The 21,566-nt window shown below is 46.1% G+C and overlaps 1 protein-coding gene across 1 annotated transcript; it reads left to right on the top strand.

Annotated features, from left to right (window-relative positions):
- Positions 1-4,006: 4,006 nt before the first annotated feature.
- LOC143131812 (alpha-2-macroglobulin-like protein 1) lies at positions 4,007-20,675 on the top strand. The gene is made up of 29 exons (XM_076291400.1): positions 4,007-4,092; positions 4,167-4,276; positions 4,869-5,036; positions 5,475-5,717; positions 5,809-6,021; positions 6,867-7,016; positions 7,233-7,373; positions 7,471-7,558; positions 7,994-8,124; positions 8,624-9,377; positions 9,627-9,747; positions 10,046-10,271; positions 11,216-11,342; positions 11,686-11,807; positions 11,924-11,975; positions 12,186-12,269; positions 12,435-12,631; positions 14,392-14,471; positions 16,705-16,861; positions 16,956-17,033; positions 17,205-17,355; positions 18,278-18,468; positions 18,747-18,962; positions 19,052-19,188; positions 19,511-19,592; positions 20,050-20,118; positions 20,219-20,324; positions 20,437-20,475; positions 20,594-20,675. Exons 1-29 carry the CDS (start codon positions 4,008-4,010, stop codon positions 20,623-20,625), a joined length of 4,350 nt encoding a protein of 1,449 aa, XP_076147515.1. The 5' UTR covers position 4,007; the 3' UTR covers positions 20,626-20,675.
- The last annotated feature ends 891 nt before the right edge of the window (positions 20,676-21,566 follow it).

The raw sequence follows: 21,566 nt of genomic DNA on the forward strand, positions 1-21,566 counted from the left end.
TGGAATAATGTGGTCAGTTCTTTTAGTTTTTGTTAGAATCCTAGCTGCACTTTTGTATCACCTGAAGCTGTTTGATAGTCTTTTTAGGAAGCCCTGTGAACAGTCCATTGCAGTAATCAACCCTGCTGGAGATAAATGCATGAATGAGTTTTTCTAAATCATGTTTTGACATCAGCCTTCTAAGTTTGGCAATATTTTTGAAGTGGTAAAAAGCTGATTTAGCTATTGCTTTCATGTGGCTGTTGAAATTTAGATCACTGTCAATTAATACACCAAGATTTGTAATCGTATTCTTTGTGTTCAACCCTTTTGTGTCAAGGAGAGTGGCAACCCTAAGTCTTTCCTCCTTTTTAACAAATATAATTACTTCAATTTTTTCTTTGTTCAGCTGAAGACAAATTTGAAACATCCAGGTGTCGATTTGTTCTATACACTGACACATAGATTCAAGAGGACCATAGTTGTTTGGTGACTAAGCGTGTCATCTTCCACACCACCCATCTTGCAGTACAGCTGCAGTTGGTGGAGGTTGTTTTCACCTTTTAAGCATTGTGATTTTGTTGGTTTGTAGCCTTTAAGCGTTGTGCTGCTGTGTGGGCTTTTAGCCTTTAAGCGTTGTGCTGCTGTGTGGTCTTTTAGCCTTTAAGCGTTGTGCTGTGTGACCTTGTAGGCCGTGTTGACCTTGTATCCCGTGTTGACCTTGACCTTGTAGGCCGTGACCTTGTATCCAGTGTTGTCCCTGTTCTCAGATACACGTTTGGGGCGCCTGTGCCAGGGAAGGCTACTCTGTCTTTGTGTCGAGAGTCGGATATCCGAGGAGGCGATGGCGTTGATCCCACACTATCAGTATGTTGGGAAGAACTGGTGGAGGTAAGGATATACTTCCAAACTAAATGATCAACATCCTAGTTATTCACTCTTCTGTAAATGTTGCCTCAATATGATTGATTTTGATATTAACGAAATTAACATTAAAATGTAAAAATGACATTTGTTATGTTTGCCACAGATTTTTCATTTATAGCATTTAAAATGAAGTTATAACAGTAGGGATTAAAGGGCCAAGTAGACCATACTTCTCAACCCTCCTGTTTTTTCTGGGTTTCTGACCTATTTTAACTTTTTTTCCCACTGCCTTCCCATCTTAATATTTTTTTCCCGTAAAATATCCCATATTTTAATACTCTCATAACATTAGCCCTACCACCGGACCTGTCAGTCTATGTAGCCTACTGTTGTCCTGTTGCTACCCCCTTGCCCTTCCAGCAAAGCAGATGTTTTCAAAGCATTGTTTTGCTTGCTTGAAGGCAACCTAGTGATATTAGTCTATTTAAGATAACAGCGTGGTTGTTGTGAGCATGATTTTGATGCCCATCTGTAATCCAAGTAACGGTAGACCTAGCTCTACACCTTGTTTAGCTAGTGCAGCAGTTTTGTTGTATGATCTTCCTGTTGCTATCAGCAAGAATTCTATGTTGATGTTCTCGTATTTTGGGTGAGACCTGGGGCCTGTACTACGAAGGGAGCTTAACCTACCCAGATGTAACCCAGGGTTACTTTGTTAAACCGGGTTGACAAAACCTGGTTATCTTTAGTGGTGTTAATCGGTACTACGACGCTGATTATGAAGTTGATTTGTTGAGCCGGGGTTAACCTCATTGGAGTTTGTGCGCGTTCACATAAAAGGGGCGGGTTGCAGCGCAAATCACCACTTTCAGTGATGACGCGTTCACCTTATTTTACGGATGAGGAATGCACAATTATTATGACAAGTTATGAGGAATTAAAACCCACTCTACGACAAAAATCAAATACGTCGGCAGTGAACAAAGCAAGGCAAGGCTGTTGGCAACGTATTGCAGATCGGGTAGCCAAAATGCCTAAAAGTAAAGTTTTATTAGAGGGGATGCATCCCCTCTATTGAAATCCGAAAACTTCTTCTTCTTATTATTATTTTTCTTTTTACCTTTTTGTGCGCGCTATTCAGCCCAAACCGTTTAACGTACAAATTTGGTTCAAACACCGTTCCGTAGATCTTCCAAGGCTTTACCGTCCTATCCGTTTTTCATTTTTGAGAAGTTTATACTTTTTGAGAGATTTGTAATTAAAAGTGTATTTTTCCCCCATAGACTTGAATGGGGGCTGTGATGTCATAATAGAGCCAGCTGCGCTCGTTAAGTAGTTCTCAGAGCAGTTCCCAGGCTAATCAGAACACTGGCACAGGTGTCACCTGTGAGGAATTCAACTGTCTCAGCCTCTAAGCATACAATCTAGCTCTACCTGAACTACACATCCTGTTAGTGTTTCCTGTGTGTCAAAATAAAAGTCCCAGCCATATCTCATGCATTCAGCATTATATCTCCAGAACGGCTTGACGTACATGCTTCAAATTTGGTACGAGTGTTTTTATGGACTCAAAGGTGAAGTGAGTTGATGTTGGAGGTTGAAGGTCAAATGTCAAGGTCAAAAACACCCTGAGTGTGATATCTCAAGAATGCCATGTCACACAAGATTCAAATTTGGTTACTCCAAAAGCACCTTTGCAGGTATCACAATTACCCTACCAACCAGCTAGCAGCAAGCCCCACCAACACCCTAACCAGCAGATTGCATCCCCTCGTGTAATTCCTCGGAATTGCATTTCTAGTTCCCACATGTTCTTCAAATATGTGTTACGGAGGATTAGTAGCTTGCGGAATGTCTGAAATGAGTTGAAATAATTAAATAGCCTAATTTAAGTTCATAGAAAGGCCTACAGATGCAACCCAATTCAGAAGTGGGCATATAGATTACAGTAATAAGGATAATTGAATGTTTAAGTGATTTAGTGTATGCCTAATCCTGTGAACATTTCAGATGCAACACCATTGCAAAACGCACATGGCAGCAGGTGAAAATGAAACACAAACACATTATTCAGAATAGTGGTTTATATAGTCATAGCTTGCATTAATATTTCTTAATTATGAAAACATGTAGGCCTATGCTTATAGCATTCACTTGGCCTCTGTTTTACAGCTAACAAGAAAAAGGTGTCTTTGAACACTACTGTAGGGCACCAGAGTGTTTTACAGTAGCAGAGGAGTTGGCCATCGCAAATAATAGTGGAAGGCCGATTATGGAGGGGGTTGAGGGAGGCATTCGGTCGGATTCTGGTGCTGTGGAAATGTGTAGCCTTTATGTGCAGGGTACAGTAATATGACATTCAATTCAACAAGTTTGTTAAAATGGTGATTTTTATTTATTAGGCCTACTGTAGGCTATGTCCGATTTATTTTAGGCTATTCTTGCTCAGATGTTCAGCATACTGTAGGCCTATGTCCGATTTATTTTAGGACATACAGTATTCTTGCATCACCGATTGAATACATGAATGTCCACGTACGGGCATTGCTATGAGACGTCTTCCTAGATCATCTGACAAAGATAACGAATTCCCTCGGCTGACAATCTATATCTTCATAGAGAATATCGTCCGGGTAGGCTATATAAATTTTCTGGCGGTCTCTAAAACCCCTCGCCCTGCGAAGAGAGTCCCTCACGATTTGCGCTCCAATGTCGTATGGATCATCCAGGTACGCCGACATGTCTCGGGAGAAATTGTTAGTGGAGGGGTGGTACTTATAAAGGGTGTGGTTAACGGAAACCTCGGGTTAACCAAGAACATAACCTGGTCGGAGCAGGTTTGAGATGCAGCGTAAATTGCCATGGCAGCATACCTCGGTTAAAACCTATCCACCTTTCGTAGTACGGGTTAATCGGGAAGTTACGCCACACGTGATCAAGTTACTCTCGAAGTTACCCAGATAAGCCAGAAACCCCGCTTCGTAGTACAGGCCCCTGGGGGATCTCCCTTATTTTCAACGCTCAATGTTTGACAGCTATGAAGTAGACTGACAAACACTTCCTGAGGCTGTGATGATGCAGGTTTGTGGAGTGTTTAATTGTAACTGTGCTTGTTTTGCCCACAGATGGACAAGTCTGGCTGTGGCTGTTATGTATTCTATATGGCAACATTTACACAGCAAGACTTGAACAAAAAACTGAGGGATATCCTAATATTCAAGGCCACAGTAGTTGAAGAAGGAACAGGTAAGCCAAAGCGACCCTTTTGTAAACTGTTTGTCCACCAAAGGTGCCTTGTCTATATTTCATTTTGTCTTCAGGTATCAGTCGTTCAGAGGTCAAAAACATAGATTTGGACTTCTCTCTTGGGAAACTCTCCTTTGTTGATACACCAAACGTAATTGAGGACGGGGCAGTTATGGAGGGCAAGGTAGGTGAAAAGGTCGTCTCTGCTAACACATCTGCCATGCATGCACTACGGTCATTTAAAATTCTTCTCCATCTTTCAAATGCCTCTCCGTCAACTGTAGTCTTATTCCTCCCCTGCACATGGAGCTTGTTCAAAATATGGTGAGGGTTTTTAGTTTTGGTTGAATATAACGTTAGCACATGTCTAGGTCTGTACTTGCTGTATTATTGGGTAATGGGGACTGAATTTGGGGAAAGTTTCCTCTCTGATGTTTTGTTTGTGTTTGGTTCAAATACCATCGAATGTGACCTCATCTAGAATTGCTGACTATACCTTTGACTTTTGACCACCAGCCTCCGGTATCTTGCCAAACAACCTTTCACTAAACTTATGGACTGTACCTTTTAAGTATTTTCACATACTGATCTTGGTGCTGTGTGAGTGTGAGGGGAAAGTGATTCAGATACTGGCCTTGGTGTTGCAGGATTTGATCGAAAAAAGGAGATTCAGCCAGTTGTCTTGTCTGATCAGTGCTATGAGGTACATTTCTGGAACCAGTGGCAAAGACTAGCCAGCGGAAAGCACAGTCACACTGTGTTTCCTTTCTCTACAGATCAAAGCGACCCATTACAATGACACTGGCATCGCTGGGAGGATGGTCCATCTGTTCAAAGGTCCGAGATGGAATGCAGAGCTTCTGCTGAACCTGACCACAGACTCCGCTGGAGTGGCCCAGTTCTCCCTCAACACAGCTCCTTTCCCAGGGGACTTTGAGCTCTTTGTAAGCTGGTCACTAGAGTCAGTTCTCCCTCAACACAGCTCCTTTCCCAGGGGACTTTGAGCTCTTTGTAAGCTGGTCACTATAGTCAGTTCTCCCTCAACACAGCTCCTTTCCCAGGGGACTTTGAGCTCTTTGTAAGCTGGTCACTATAGTCTTCTGGTCAAATTAGTAAATGCACTGTAGAAAAGCTACGTCTAGTGTCTATGTGAACGTGTTGTGTATAGATTGTGCACAAGCTAATGTTAGTATATTTGAGTCTCTGCGTGTGAGTGCATGATGTGTATATTCTACACAAGCTAGTGCTAGTGTAGTTGAATCTTTGTGTGAGTGTGTCATGTGTATATTGTACACAAGCTAGCGCTAGTGTAGTTGTGACGGTGCTTTGTGGAAGATCCAGGCATTCCTCCTTTCTCGTCTCTAATGCCTCTTCCTTTCCAGGCCAGCCTAACTACAGACACCGACACATACAGACCATATAACACCCCATACTATGACTCGGAATCAAAGTCTGTGTCCAGATTAAGAACAGCATCTCCAGACTCGGCGTCATCCAGCTCTCTGGCCATAATAGATGACAAAATAGATGGTGCTCTTCAGTGTGGCAAAGACGTACCCATCACCATTAAGTACACCTTCACTGGGGAGACTTTCAACGCAGACTCTGTGGATGTCATTTATATGGTATGTGGAATACAGGTTCCATTCCAGACATCTAAAGTCATTTGAATACTTTATTTGGTCAGATGTCATTAGTTTTCCTTGTTTGTTGCAGGTTTTATCAAGAGGACAGATTGTTCATCATGGCTTTGCTGAAGCTTCAGTGAAGGGTTCTCCACCAGTAACTCAGGGTGAGGTTTCCTTCCGGTTGTCCGTCAGTGCTGAGATGGCCCCCTCAGTGCAGGTCCTGGCCTACTGTGTCTTACCCAGTGAGACGGTCCTGGCTGACAGCAAAACCTTCTCAACGGAGAAGTGCTTCATAAACAAGGTACCACACTACAGCATGATGTCATGGTAGCGCACTATAGCATGTTGTTGTCATGGTAGCACACTACAGTGCAATGGTGTAATAGGAGCACACTACAGCATGTTGTTGTCATGGTAGTGCACTATAGCATGGGTTCCCAAAGTGGGGGTCGGGACCCCCCGGGGGGTCGCGGGACGCCGAGGGGTGGGTCGCGAAATTATTTCCATAAATCAAATAAATTTGGGGGGGGGGGGGAGCGAGCTGTCACTTGACCGCACTTTAAAGACAGATTTTAATTCCAAGACGCTTGCTGAGTTGTGGATTTCAGTCGAGAGGGAATATCCAGAGCTATTTCGGCCGCGATGGACGTACTGACGCTGTTTGGCTCCACATACCTGTGCCAAAAGACTTTCTCTGCACTGACATATATTAAAAACAAATACAGATCGCGTCTAAATGTGGAGGATGATCTTTGTGTGGCCGTCTCCACAATTAAACCAAGAATGGACTTGCTGTGTTCATATAGTAAATTTCTATATGTAAAATCATAACAGGCTGCTCTGTTCTTTTGTGTTGTCGTTAAGCCCGTGTTTGGATAAGCCTAGTGCTTATGGCCGGTGCGCACATTTTATTTTATTTGAGTCACATCCAGGGATAGTGGGGGGTCGCCAGTCTCTGGCACGGTTATTTTGGGGGTCGCGGGTTGAAAAGTTTGGGAACCCCTGCACTACAGCATGTTGTTGTCATGGTAGCACAGTAGAGCATGTTGTTGTCATGGTAGCACGCTAGATGAAGGTTGTGGAAAGTTGTCTTTGTCCTCCTCTGCTGCTCTGTGATTGGTTGATAATATGCTGTTGTGTACACAGGTGTCGGTGCAGTTCTCCCCCCCTAAATCGGTTCCTGGAGAGAAGAGCTCCCTGCAGCTGTCTGCTCAGCCTGGCTCTCTCTGCGGCCTCAGCGCTGTGGATCAGAGCATCTACATCCTGGAACCTGGGAAACGACTGAACGCTGACAAGGTTACCAGCACCATGACGACATAGATCTGACCCAGAGGGGACCGGGCCTCTGATGCCCATATGTGTTACTGCCCATTACTGCCTGAAGAGAGGAGAGGGGTGATGATGATGACCATATGTGTTACTGCCCATTACTGCCTGAAGAGAGGAGGGGGGTGATGATGATGCCTGATGAGAGGAGGGGGGTGATGATGATGCGTTCCTCTTCCCCTCTAGGTTTTTGATTTGTTACCACCGATGGACTCGTTTGTTGATTATGAAGTTGAAGATCCAGTAGAGTGTCTGAAAGTGAGACCTCGGCGATCTCGGTACTATCTTCCGCAACGCTCTGCAACTGATGCCTTTGCAGTTTTCCAGGTCTGAAAAATAAACACTTGAACACAGAATAAGTCCATATCCTAATGTGCATAATATCTGTGAAGGAGGAGTCTATCTGCGTCTGTGTCTGTTTTAGAGGTTGGGGCTGAAGGCTGCAACTAACCTGGTTTTAGGGACACCAGACTGCTTACTGTACCGGGGGGAGACGTACCACAAGGGATTTGGTAAGAGCACTTCAACATGAAACACACTGTAGACCTCGAATTGAGACTGTTACCTAATTTAACAATGAGGCTCATTTTACTTGGTGTTTGTAGACCTGACCATTGACCAATGAGGCTCATTTTACTTGGTGTTTGTAGACCTGACCATTGACCAAGGCCTCTGATTACGTCAGCTGCTCTGGCCTCTTTTTCCTCCGCATGAACGCGTGATGCATGAACATCACCTGCATGTCTTCCATTTCCGCGGCCTTTGATCCATACAGGGCGTATGCTGGAGGGACGGTGTCCCAAACTCTGACGTACTCGAGAGGACAGGACCTCTACAGTCCTGTGTCAATGCCATCGCCATAGCAATTAACACTACACAGTCCTGTGTCAATGCCATCTCCATAGCAATTAACACTACACAGTCCTGTGTTAATGCCATCTCCATAGCAATTAACACTACACAGTCCTGTGTCAATGCCATCTCCATAGCAATTAACACTACACAGTCCTGTGTCAATGCCATCGCCATAGCAATTAACAATGGCTCCCAAGCCTCTCCGAAGGCCTCCAAGCCATTTGTAAAGCAGAGAGCAGTTTGCTGCTTGTGCTGTGGATGGCAGTAGTAGCACCCTATTTCCAGATCAGCGTAGCATCACAGAGATATATGGCACATTCACTGCCTTCAGATCAGCGTAGCATCACAGAGAGATACGGCACATTCACTGCCTTCAATATCAATGGGATCAGATCTCTTACGAAATTCTTGCCTTTATGTCAGCAATAATTGTTCAGGCGCAAACACAAATTCACCATTTAACAATCGAGGGACATTTTCTAAATCAGTGAACCCCATTTTAATACCTTAATGCTGTCTGTGTCTGTCTGTGTCTGTCTGTCTGTCGTGAAACAACATGTAAAGGATTTGGTCAGCGTCAGTAGGTCAGTAGGTATGGGCACTCTACCTTTCATGTCCACAGATGCAGGCAGACGATCACCTCAAGCCTCTGCTGCTGACGTGGGGGGTTAATCGTGATGAGCACCGGTGCCCTGACGTGGGTGAGACTGGGGAGGGAGCAGAGAGGGCAGTTACTACAGGACTCTGCTGCACAGGAGCAGAGAGGGCAGTTACTACAGGACTCTGCTGCACAGGAGCAGAGAGGGCAGTTACTACAGGACTCTGCTGCACAGGAGCAGAGAGGGCAGTTACTACAGGACTCTGCTGCACAGGAGCAGAGAGGGCAGTTACTACAGGACTCTGCTGCACAGGAGCAGAGAGGGCAGTTACTACAGGACTCTGCTGCACAGGAGCAGAGAGGGCAGTTACTACAGGACTCTGCTGCACAGGAGCAGAGAGGGCAGTTACTACAGGACTCTGCTGCACAGGAGCAGAGAGGGCAGTTACTACAGGACTCTGCTGCACAGGAGCAGAGAGGGCAGTTACTACAGGACTCTGCTGCACAGGAGCAGAGAGGGCAGTTACTACAGGACTCTGCTGCACAGGAGCAGAGAGGGCAGTTACTACAGGACTCTGCTGCACAGGAGCAGAGAGGGCAGTTACTACAGGACTCTGCTGCACAGGAGCAGAGAGGGCAGTTACTACAGGACTCTGCTGCACAGGAGCAGAGAGGGCAGTTACTACAGGACTCTGCTGCACAGGAGCAGAGAGGGCAGTTACTACAGGACTCTGCTGCACAGGAGCAGAGAGGGCAGTTACTACAGGACTCTGCTGCACAGGAGCAGAGAGGGCAGTTACTACAGGACTCTGCTGCACAGGAGCAGAGAGGGCAGTTACTACAGGACTCTGCTGCACAGGAGCAGAGAGGGCAGTCACGTGATCCGTTGCAACTGAATTGTGGGTCCGTCGCGTTTCTCCCGCCGCTCGCGTTGAGGAGTTCAGCTGTTGCTGCACCGACAGAAGGCACCGGCCAATCAAGCCAATCTACGGACGGCACCAACCAATCACATTACGGCTTTACTTTAAGTCATTTGCATAGCTACCGTCGGGAACACCCACTGGAACTCTGCTGCACATGAGTTTGTTTCTCCCGAGGTGGCCTATGATTTTGTTTCTCCTTAATAGGGTATCCCATTGCAATTGATGCAATTGCTGCTGTACTACGTGCTCCAGTGCCGGAAAATGTTGGTGTGACTGTTCGTACAATCTTCCCTGAGACGTGGATCTGGGAACTGGCAGAGGTCGGGTAAGTGGGCACGTAGAATCAGGGATCCTGTTTCCAGCACTAGATCCCCATCACCATTGCTCCCCATATCCAGCCCAATCACCATTGCTCCCCATATCCAGCCCCATCACCATTGCTCCCCATATCCAGCCCCATCACCATTGCTCCCCATATCCAGCCCCATCACCATTGCTCCCCATATCCAGCCCCATCACCGTTGCTCCCCATATCCAGCCCCATCACCGTTGCTCCCCATATCCAGCCCCATCACCGTTGCTCTAACGTTGCTCTAACGTTGCTCTAACGTGTCTCTTCACAGGGGGTCTGGAGAAACACAAGTCCCTCTCACTGTCCCTGACACCATCACCACCTGGGAGATGGAGGCGTTCTGCCTGTCCCCCCAGGGCTTCGGTCTGGCCCCCCCAGTTCAGCTCACTGTGTTCCAGCCCTTCTTCCTGGAGCTCTCCCTGCCCTACTCCATCATCCGTGGAGAGACCTTTGAGCTCAAAGCAACAGTTTTCAACTACCTGCCCCAGTGCATCATGGTATTACAACAGTTTTCAACTACCTGCCCCAGTGCATCATGGTATAGCAACAGATCATGCTCTGAGCATAAGGACTTTGAACCTTCTGGTAGCCAAAGTGTGTTCGTGTGTGTGTGTGTGTGTGTTCGTGTGTGTTCGTGTGTGTGTGTGTGTGTGTGTGTGTGTGTGTGTGTGTGTGTGTGTGTGTGTGTGTGTGTGTGTGTGTGTGTGTGTGTGTGTGTGTGTGTGTGTGTGTGTGTGTGTGTGTGTGTGTGTGTGTGTGTGTGTGTGTGTGTGTGTGTGTGTGTGTGTGTGTGTGTGTGTGTGTGTGTGTGTGTGTGTGTGTGTGTGTGTGTGTGTGTGTGTGTGTGGATTCCCTCTCTAGCTTTTTATTTCAACATACCGTATTCGCCCCACAGGTTACATTGTAGAATCATCTGACGTTGGTATGAAACATGGTGCCCATGATTTGAGTTGTCCGAACTCTTTTTATATATATATATAGCTCTGTTCAATAATATACTGTGTAATTCAATTCAATTTATTGTGCTTATAGAGCGCCAAAACATAACACATGTATAATGGCGCTTTACAGAATGTAGGCAATCAGAGAAACAGGAAAGAAAGAAAGAAAAGAAAGAGAGAGGCCCATGGGTAACAGGGGCGAGGAAAAACTCCCTAGAATTGGAGATACATATAGGAAGAAACCTCGAGCAGATCCACGACTCAAGGGCCTGACCCATCTGCCTAGGGTCAATACAGGACGGTAAGGTCTGTGTACATGACAAATGCATATGATAGTCAGATGTAGAGAATAAGACATGGTGTTAAAAGCACTTGAGCTAGTGCTTGAGCTTGAGCTGTGTACCGTTGCATCTCGTGTGTGTGTGTGTGTGTGTGTGTGTTAAACGAGTCCCTCTCTGGTAGGTCACAGTGTGTGTTAAACTCAAATCCCTCTCTGGTAGGTCACAGTGACTCCAACCCCTTCATCAGACTTCACTCTGACTCCCTCCTCTGATGGCCAGTACTCCTCCTGTCTGTGTGCAGATGGGAGAAAGACCTTCAAATGGACACTGGTGCCCTCTGTATTAGGTGAGTAACGCTGAGAGAGTTAAAGGAAAGTGGGTAACTTCATTAGACACTGGTGCCCTCTACTCGGTGAGTAATGCTGAGAGAGTTAAAGGAAAGTGGGTAACTTTATTAGACACTGGTGCCCTCTGTACTCGGTGAGTAACGCTGAGAGAGTTAAAGGAAAGTGGGTAACTATTAGACACTGGTGCCCTCTGTACTCGGTGAGTAACGCTGAGAGAGTTAAAGGAAAGTGGGTAACTTTATCAGACTCTGGTGCTCTCTGTACTCTGTGAGTAATGCTGAGAGCGTAGAGACACTGTAGTAGTGGACACTGCTGAAGCTGACCTGGGAAACTTGCCTGCAGGAGAGATGAGCGTGACTGTGAGTGCGGCCGCTGGGCCGTCCCAGACTCTGTGTGGCAATGAAGTGGTGACCGTCCCAGAGAGAGGCCGCGTAGACGCAGTCACTCGCTCCCTCAAGGTCAAGGTAGGCCTGGCAGTAGTCCTGCACAAGATCAGTCATTTTGAAGTCCCAAGAAAATCTCCAAAGAACCTCTAGAGCTAAAATCACACTTCTAACATCTGTAACTTCTCTCTTGTAAGGCTGAAGGAACCGAGAGGGTTAGAAGTTTCAGCTGGCTCTTATGTCCAAAGGGTGAGCTCCAATCTTCTGTATCTATAGTTCACGTGTTGTCCTAATGCATACTCTATGGAATGTATTAATAGATTCTTGTGTTAAAAGGAAACTGATGCTATTCTTGCATGCACTGTTATGTCCATATAATTTGCCCAGAGCTTTATTCATGTTAGACCACTGGCCATTGGCCTGCTTGGCCCCCAACTCAGTTCCATGTTTTATCCACAGGGGGCGCCCTGACGGAGGAGGTGGAGCTGACACTCCCAAGGGATGTAGTTAAGGGATCAGCCAGAGCCTCTGTGTCTGTGCTAGGTACCAACAGTCACATACAACACACGCTTCATATGCACAGCAGAGCCTTACATTGGCTCACTGACTGCTGAAACCCTAACCATGTTTGTCCAAGAGAGCCTTACATTGGCTCACTGACTGCTGAAATCCTAACCATGTTTGTCCAACACTCCATGCCTCCTGCAGGAGACATCATAGGTCGCGCTCTGAAGAACATCGACAGCCTCCTGCAGATGCCTTATGGTTGTGGGGAGCAAAATATGGCCATCCTCTCCCCAAATATCTACATTCTGCAGTACCTGCAGAACACTGGCCAGCTCACTGCAGACATTAAGGAGAAGGCCACCAATTTCCTCAGGAGTGGTGAGATGTTCTCTTCCTTTTGACAGTAGAGGGCAGTAGAGGGCACATGTCTATGTTCATTATTATGTATCCATCCTGGAGGTCGTTTCTAGAAAGCGTCGTTTGCTAACTTGCGTCGCAACCTTGGTAGTACGCTCCATCGTTCTTGGATTTGGTGTTTCTAGAAAGGGTAGTTCGAACTCTCAATTGCAAACAAGGACGCTAAGTTTGGTCGTTTGAACTACTGCCCCTAGGCAGTCGCACTTGTGTCGTTCCTTGGTAGTTCCTGTTGGTGTCCAGAGCGCCTAACCAAAAATCAATACCGCCTAAACAAAAATTGCGAAGTGGATGTTTATTTCGTGACTCAATGATTGATATATCCTGTTGCTTAATTTTGATTAAGACACTGACTCCCCTACTTGGCTCATTCTTGCTATTTATGTTAATTTGAGTATTGCCTTGATTTTAGTATTATAATCTTCATAGACTCTTACAACAGCAGTGATAAATGGTGTAGTGGCTAGAGCAGAAGACTTGTTATCCCAACGTTGTAGGTTCGATTTTCTTATGATGTGAGATTGTCCTCTTGCTTCTCGCTACCTGCAGGTGAACTGTGTGATACGTAGATTAAATTGTTTTTGACTGATGTCTTGTACCTATGGTCTCTCGATGTAGAGTAACTATATACATAATTAACCTAATAACCTACTGTTGTGTCTCGTAGGCCTACTCTTACTCAGAGATGAAAAGAAGAGATAGGATGCGAACTCCAGCAGAGCGCTCAGTGCACCAACTTTAAGCCACGAGACAGTTGATAACCTATGGGATACCCAGATATTTGTCCAGGCTATATATTTTTTCCAACACAGATATTTAACACAAATAATGACTCATATGGGTCTGCTTAAGTTAACTGTTTTATATGCTTGCAATAGGTTTAGGTTTTGGCTGATGGCAATGCCAGCATTAATCATTCGGTTTAGATTAGATAAATGTCGACATAGGCCGTGACAGAACATTTCTAGGGGGTGGGGTATTACACGTTTCCACTGTTTCCACCAATGATATGTATCGCTGCATCATCAACAACGTTGTTGGAACTACGGTGTTCGAACTTCGGAGGTAGTGAATTGCGACACAGGTACGATGCTTTCTGGAAACAGGTGTAACAGTGTCGTTGTTTGGTCGCAAGTTGCGTCGTACCATGGTGGTTGAGCAACGTCGTTGCTAACTTTTCTAGAAACGACCCCCTGGATAGTGAACCCCTGAACAAGATGGCACCTCTAACTTTAGAGTTCTGTGTGGTAGGCATGACTAATGACTATTTCCCATTTACCTTTGTAGCACCGGGTTGAACCCCTTTTGCCTTCAGAATTGCCTTTAATTCTTTATAGCATACACTACCAGTCAAAAGTATGGACACACACACACACACACACACACACACACTACATAGTACAACAATACCTACAACATCCAAAGTATGACAGAAGACAAAGCTCTCTAGAAATATATTTCCATGTGCCACATTTCATATTCTTCACTGTTTACCTCTATATCAAATTTGTTGATTGATAATTTTATTGATTTGATATTATTAAAGCCAACTTCATTCTTTTGAAGCAGTGCCTCCCCATGGCCACGCCCCTGATCTTTAGCAGATGCTCTCGATCACGTCTAAATGCCTAAATGCATTGAGTTGCTGCCATGTGATTGGCTGAATAGATATCTGTTAATGAGCAGTTGAACACATGTGCCTAATAAAGTGGCTGGTGATTTGGAACATAATGATGAGTAATCAACAGGATACCAGAGGCAGCTGAACTACAAGCTTCCTAATGGAGCATACAGCACGTTTGGAACAGGAGATGGAAACACATGGTGAGTCCATCCTGGTTCACAAAGTAAGACACCTGTAGACCACAAGACTGTTGATGTTGTTCTATCACATGGTTTTAATCTGGACGTGGTTGATGTAATAGATACTGCATGCTCCGACCACAAATCAGTAACGTTTAATGCGCCGTTTCCCATGATGCAACACATGGCTACTAAAACGTCACAGTGCCACTCAAGGAGGTCCTCCCCCTCTACGGCCTCAAGTGCATCCTCCCCGATCCTCATCTGCACTGAGCACTGAACAGGTGGCTGTGTTTAAAGCTAATTGTGTTTCTACATTAAAGCGTAACTCTCACCAAAATGCAACCTAGGGTCGTCTTGTGAATGTACCCCGAGTCAAACTTTCATTTAAAAGCATAATTAGGATATAAATATTGTAATGTCCTTTATACTGGAGTTGATGAATCATCTCTTGAAAGAGTTGGTACAAAACGCAACCGCTAGACTGCTTACCAGGACAAGGAAACAGGAACACATCACTCCAGTACTGCTGGCCGTGCACTGGCTTCCTGTTAAATTTACAATCCAGTATATATCCAGTGTTTTTAAATCACTAAATGAGCGTGCTCCCGGTTATGTCCAAAACATGCTGAACTTTTCCACTCCATCATGAGCACTAGGATCTGCATCCCACGCAGAGCTGCAGAGCCCGAGCGAGGAGCGGAGCGGATGGAATTTTGTTGGAGCGCTTTTTCCCCTCTGTTGCGCTCCAATTTCGCTCCGATTCCGCTCACACCAAGAGTCTGAGGCATGCCCAAATCCACCCAGATTTCATGTCTTCGGAATCAAACCAAGACCGTTACATTTCAAAGATATTGGCCATAGTACCTTCGTTAGGGATGGAGTTGCTAAATATTTTAGAAAGGAAACTGAAAGTCATAGCCTAGGGCCTACTGTACAAGCGTACTATTCCTACAAAACAACTAGATGCTAATAATGTAGAGCAAGAACAACCATGTGGTGGTTCCAGTGAGTAAAGATTCATTTTGGAATTTAAGGAGATGTGGAATTTTGCAGAAACATGAGCGTTACGGAGAGCAAAAACGTGAGCAATTAGAATATGCTTCATATCAAGTAGCCTAAGGCTGAAGTATAACTTGGATGCTAAACCTGTATTATTTAGGCAATTAATCCCACTGATCCTTTTAGTTTTAGGTTTATGTGTATTGACGTTACCAAGCTTGTTCATTGTTGCACTGTCGGTGTTGCATTATCTTTTACAATAAATGTTCTATAGTGACATTGCCGTTGCTCTTAGATCTTTGGGATTTACGTTTTCTAAGGTGACAATTCGGCTTGTAGATTATTTCTCCCTCTTAAATTGGAGCGAGCCTGGAGCGATTTCACTGGAGCGGGAGGATTTTGAAGTGGAGCGAGATTGAGCGGAGCGGCCTGATGTGCATTTGAGCGGAGGAGCGGCCGAGTGGTCAGCCACCTGAGCGAGGAGCGGCCGAGTGGTCAGCCACCTGAGCGAGGAGCGGCCGAGTGAACAGCCACCTGAGCGAGGAGCGGCCGAGTGGTCAGCCACCGGAGCGAGGAGCGGGATATTCGCACCGCTCAGCTCCACTCACTAGCTCTGATTCCACGCACGCCTGGACACACCCCTTTCCCGCAAACAGAAAGGTGACTGTGCTTTCAGTATCCATGCAACGCCTCTGGAACAGCTTACCACCGGAACTCTAATCGGCATCACCTGTGACTGTTTTTAAATCTTTACTAAAAACCCATCTCTTCAGCCCCAGCTGTGGCGCAACTGGCTGGGGCACCTGCACCGTACGGCGGCGGCCCGGGTTCGATTCCCGCCCCGTGGTCCTTTCCGGATCCCACCCCTGCTCTCTCTCCCATTCACTTCCTGTCACTCTCCACTGTCCTATCATTAAACGCATAAAAAGACAAAAAATGTAATTATATAATACAAAAAAACATCTCTTCAGACTTGCTTTTAACAGCCACTGAGCCTGTGGAACTATGGATTTGATGCCACTTGTATTTTGTCTGTATATTTATATGTCTGTCTCTCTTGTTTTTGTTTTTGTCTGGAGGTGTCAGCTGTAGTTGATGCTTGAATCATCTTTTAAACTCTGTCTTTTAACTGTGAAGCACTTTGGAATGTAATGTGCTATAGAAATTAAAATGACTTGCATACAATGCTTAGACCACAGCTCTTACCTCTGGACAGAAGCAAACTCAGCGTTGTGTCCATCTCTTCTCCCAGGCTCACTGCATTTGTGTTGAGGTCGTTTGGAAAAGCAAAGTCCTTTATCTACATTGATCCAAAAGTTATAACGGATGCGAGCACTTGGCTTGGAGGAAACCTTCGACCAGATGGTGCTTTCAATATGCAGGGGAAACTCTTCCACAACGGAATGAAGGTCTGACCTGTATGATGCTACTCATAAACAAACTCCTTATTTGGGATGGATGCTGAATTTTCAGTGTTGATGAGGGTTTGTCATTGTTTTCTAGGGGGGTGTAAGCGATGATGTAACAATAACAGCTTACATCGCTGCATCAATGCTTGAGCTGAATATGAGCACTGTTACGGTAGGTAAATCTGTCTCAAACCATCTCCTCTATCAAAGGTTTCATTCAGATGCTTTATCTTTTCCATAGCTGTCTGAACATGACTAGAAAATCATACCCCTTTGTACCACTCATGAGAAATATAACCTTTGACCAGAATGTTTAAAAAAAGAATCTATTTTTTTACTTCAGCAAGAAACCATGAGGTTCCTGAAGTCCTCCGCCAGTAACCGCTCCAACACCTACACCACCGCTCTGCTGGCCTACACCTTCAGCCTCGCTGGGGAAGCAGACCTCCGAGCTGAGCTGCTGAAACACTTGGACAGTGTAGCGACCTCTGCTGGTAGGACACATTGTGCAGTGTGCCAGAACCGACATTGATGAGCAAACACGTGCACCTGCTCCCTTCATCTCCTACGGCTCATGTCTTTATCTCCTACGGCTCATGTCTTCATCTCCTAATCTCATACGGCTCATGTCTTTATCTCCTACGGCTCATGTCTTTATCTCATACGGCTCATGTCTATCTCATACGGCTCATGTCTTCATCTCCTAATCTCATACGGCTCATGTCTTTATCTCCTACGGCTCATGTCTTCATCTCCTAATCTCATACGGCTCATGTCTTTATCTCATACGGCTCATGTCTTCATCTCCTAATCTCATACGGCTCATGTCTTTATCTCCTACGGCTCATGTCTTCATCTCCTAATCTCATACGGCTCATGTCTCTCATACGGCTCGTGTCTTTATCTCATACGGCTCATGTCCTTCTCATACGGCTCATGTCCTTCTCATATGGCTCATGTCTTTATCTCCTACGGCTCATGTCCTTCTCATACGGCTCATGTCTTTCTCATACGGCTCATGTCTTTATCTCCTAATCTCCTACGGCTCATGTCTTTCTCATACGGCTCATGTCTTTATCTCATACGGCTCATGTCTTTATCTCATACGGCTCATGTCCTTCTCATACGGCTCATGTCCTTCTCATATGGCTCATGTCTTTATCTCCTACGGCTCATGTCCTTCTCATACGGCTCATGTCTTTATCTCATACGGCTCATGTCCTTCTCATACGGCTCATGTCTTTATCTCATACGGCTCATGTCCTTCTCATACGGCTCATGTCATTATCTCCTACAGCTCATGTCTTTATCTCCTACGGCTCATGTCTCCATCTCCTAATCTCCTACGGCTCATGTCTTTATCTCCTAATCTCCTACGGCTCGTGTCTTTATCTCATACGGCTCATGTCTTCTCAGGGAGTCTCCTGCACTGGTCTCGGTCCTCATCAGAGCAAGCTGATTCCCTGGCGGTGGAGACGACCGCTTATGTGCTGTTAGCTGTTCTCACCAAACCCGCGCTGACGGCTGCAGACTTGGGCTATGCTTCCAGGATCGTCAACTGGCTGGTGAAGCAGCAGAATCCGTATGGAGGCTTCTCTTCCACACAGGTGCTCCACACACCTTTCTTTTCTAAACGTCGTGTGTGTGTGTGTGTGTGTGTGTGTGTGTGTGTGTGTGTGTGTGTGAGCTGGTCTCCAGCTTCAGTGTGTGTGTGTGTGTGTGTGTGTGTGTGTGTGTGTGTGTGTGTGTGTGTGTGCGCTGACGGGTGGGTGTGTGTGTGTGTGTGTGTGCGCTGACGGGTGGGTGTGTGTGTGTGTGTGTGTGTGCTGACGGGTGGGTGTGTGTGTGTGCTGACGGCTGGGTGTGTGGGTGTGTGTTCTCTCAGGACACGGTGGTGGCGCTGCAGGCTCTGGCTCTGTACGCCACCAAGGTCTTCAGCCCACATGGGTCCAGCACAGTGACCGTGCGGTCAGCAGGGGGCGACACACACCAGTTTGATGTGAACCAGCACAACACACTGCTGTACCAGGAGGGGGCGCTGCGCCACGTTCCTGGGAAGTACAGAGTGGACGTGAAGGGCTCTGCATGCGCTTCTGTGGGGGTCAGTGGAAAAGAACTTCTCCTCTGTTTCTAAACTATTGATGATGGATACTCTGTCCGTGACATTTCTTCACATCTCTTCTGTAACAGGTCGCGCTCTTCTACAACATCCCCACTCCCAGTAAACATTCAACCCTGAGCATTACGACTCAAGCCAAGCCTCTGACTGAGGGACAGTGCAACAAGGCCGATGGGCAGCAGGCCTTCAGCCTCCACATCACAGTCCAGTATGTGTGTGTGTGTGTGAGCTGGTCTGTGCTGACGGCTGTGTGTGTGTGTGTGTGTGTGTGTGTGGGCAGCAGGCCTTCAGCCTCCACATCACAGTCCAGTATGTGTGTGTGTGTGAGCTGGTCTGTGCTGACGGCTGGGTGTGTGTGTGGGCAGCAGGCCTTCAGCCTCCACATCACAGTCCAGTATGGAGCTCCATGCAACGCCTGCTTCTTTTCTCTTTGACTGAACTAGTCGGACCGCATCCGTTCTAATAGTTATTCCTCCTTTCTTGTGCAGATACACATCTGTTCTAATAGTTATTCCTCCTTTCTTGTGCAGATATAACGGACCACTGCAGAGCACCAACATGGCGATAATAGATGTGAAAATCTTATCTGGGTTCACTGCTGACACTGAAAAAGTAAGTTGTCCAATGTCCCTCCTACATCTGTTGCTCTGTGTGCACCATCCATAATGTTACTGATGGAGGCTGTGTTGCTCTGTGTGCACCATCCATAATGTTACTGATGGAGGCTGTGTTGCTCTGTGTGCACCATCCATAATGTTACTGATGGAGGCTGTGTTGCTCTGTGTGCACCATCCATAATGTTGCTGATGGAGGCTGTGTTGGTGTGTGTGCACCATCTATAATGTTGCTGATGGAGGCTGTGTGTGTGTGTGTGTGTGTGTGTGTGTGTGTGCACCATCCATAATGTTGCTGATGGAAGCTGTGTTGGTGTGTGTGCACCATCCATAATGTTGCTGATGGAGGGTGTGTGTGTGGTGTGTGTGTGTGTGTGTGCACCATCCATAATGTTGCTGATGGAGGCTGTGTTGGTGTGTGTGTGCACCATCCATAATGTTCTGTGTTTTAACAGCTTCAGGGCAGCAGGTTTGTGGACCGAGTCGACAGGAAAGATGACCACATCCTTGTGTATCTGTCAGAGGTAAGGCCATCTGTAAGAATCCTGGTTTTCACTGAAACATGCTGCACCTACTTGCGCTCTGTCCATCTGATGTGATGTGTTTCTTTTGATTTCCAAACAGGTTCCAAAGGATATACCTGTTCACTGCGAACTGACCATCCGACAGGATTTGCCAGTCACCAACCTGAAGCCAGCAGGGGTCAAGGTGTATGACTACTACCAGACCAGTAAGACTCCATAGACCAAGACCAGCATTACATATATGTATAATTACATTGCCATGGATACAGCAGTGCTAGTAAGCCCCTGACCAATGAAATCTCTCTCTCTCTCAATCAGGTGACCAAGCTGAGGCTGAGTACTCCTCCCCTTGTGCAGGTCAGTTAGTCTGCCGAGTCCTCTAAAGAACAATCACCACAACAGGTCCCAATATTCTATTTAACGTGTGTGTGTGTGTGTGTGTGTGTGTGTGTGTGTGTGTCCTTCCCTTGTGCAGGTCAGGGGACAGCTGAAGGAAGAGGTCATTAAGTGGAAATTATTTTGACATTTCAACCCTTTAACTTGCTGATGAGTTGACATGATGTTTTTGATTGTATATCTGTAATAAATACTGCAATTCTAGCATTTGTCTCATGTTCATACTGTTCGGAGGATTGTCAGTTGAAGACAATATGTTTATGAAAGAATATGAATGAAAACAATATTACCGTACATCCCTGCTGAAAAAAACAGCTAGAAACCAGCTTATGCTGGTTTTAGCTGGTCTTTGCTGGTTTTCTTCCAGCTCTTGCTGGTTTTTGCTGGTGTAGCTGGTTAGGCCACCAGCTGGGTATGCTGGCGTGACCATCTGAGGAAGCTGGTCATGCTGGTGTGACCAGCCTGTCTTGTGAGATACAGCTGGTGCAAGATGGTCATGCTTGTGACCAGCCCGTCAAGCCGGTCATGCTGGTTTGCTAGAATGACCAACATAAGCTGGCATGGCCAGTTAAGCCAGCAGTGTAGACCAGTAACACCAGCTAAAATTACCAGCTTGAGGTGGTACGGCAAGCAAAACCAGCTGAAGTTATGTTTTCGCAAGAGTTTTGCTGGTGTAGCAAGTAGTGGTAGTGTAGCGGTTAAGGAACTGGGCTAGCGTGCAGTAGCCTGTAGTGTAGCGGTTAAGGAGCTAGGCTAGCGTGCAGTAGCCTGTAGGGTGGTGATAGTGTAGTGGTTAAGGAACTGGGCTAGCGTGCAGTATCCTGTAGGGTGGTGGTAGTGTAGTGGTTAAGGAGCTGGGCTAGCGTGCAGTAGCCTGAAAGTTGTCGGTTCAATTCCCAGCTTCCACCATTGTGCCCTTGAGCAAGGCACTTAACCCCAAGTTGCTCCGGGGACAATGTAATCCCTTGTAATATAGTTCACATGTAAGTCGCTTTGGCTAAAAATGCGTCAGCCTAATGTAATGTAACCATCATCGGGTGGTCAAACAAGCT

Source organism: Alosa pseudoharengus, unplaced genomic scaffold (genome assembly GCF_046254945.1).
Source record: "Alosa pseudoharengus isolate Yale_2024_CS ecotype anadromous, Long Island Sound unplaced genomic scaffold, YU_APseudo_1.1 YU_APseudo_1.1_scf_18, whole genome shotgun sequence".
NCBI lineage: Eukaryota > Metazoa > Chordata > Actinopteri > Clupeiformes > Clupeidae > Alosa > Alosa pseudoharengus.

What these genes read in the sequence shown, in the direction of transcription:
- LOC143131812 (XM_076291400.1), top strand. Translation starts at nt 4,008, where the DNA reads ATGGCAACATTTACACAGCAAGACTTGAACAAAAAACTGAGGGATATC. An exon ending in CTGCATGCGCTTCTGTGGGG is followed by an intron (nt 18,963 to 19,051) that starts GTCAGTGGAAAA and finishes CTTCTGTAACAG; the next exon opens with GTCGCGCTCTTCTACAACAT. An exon ending in GTATGACTACTACCAGACCA is followed by an intron (nt 20,325 to 20,436) that starts GTAAGACTCCAT and finishes TCTCTCAATCAG; the next exon opens with GTGACCAAGCTGAGGCTGAG.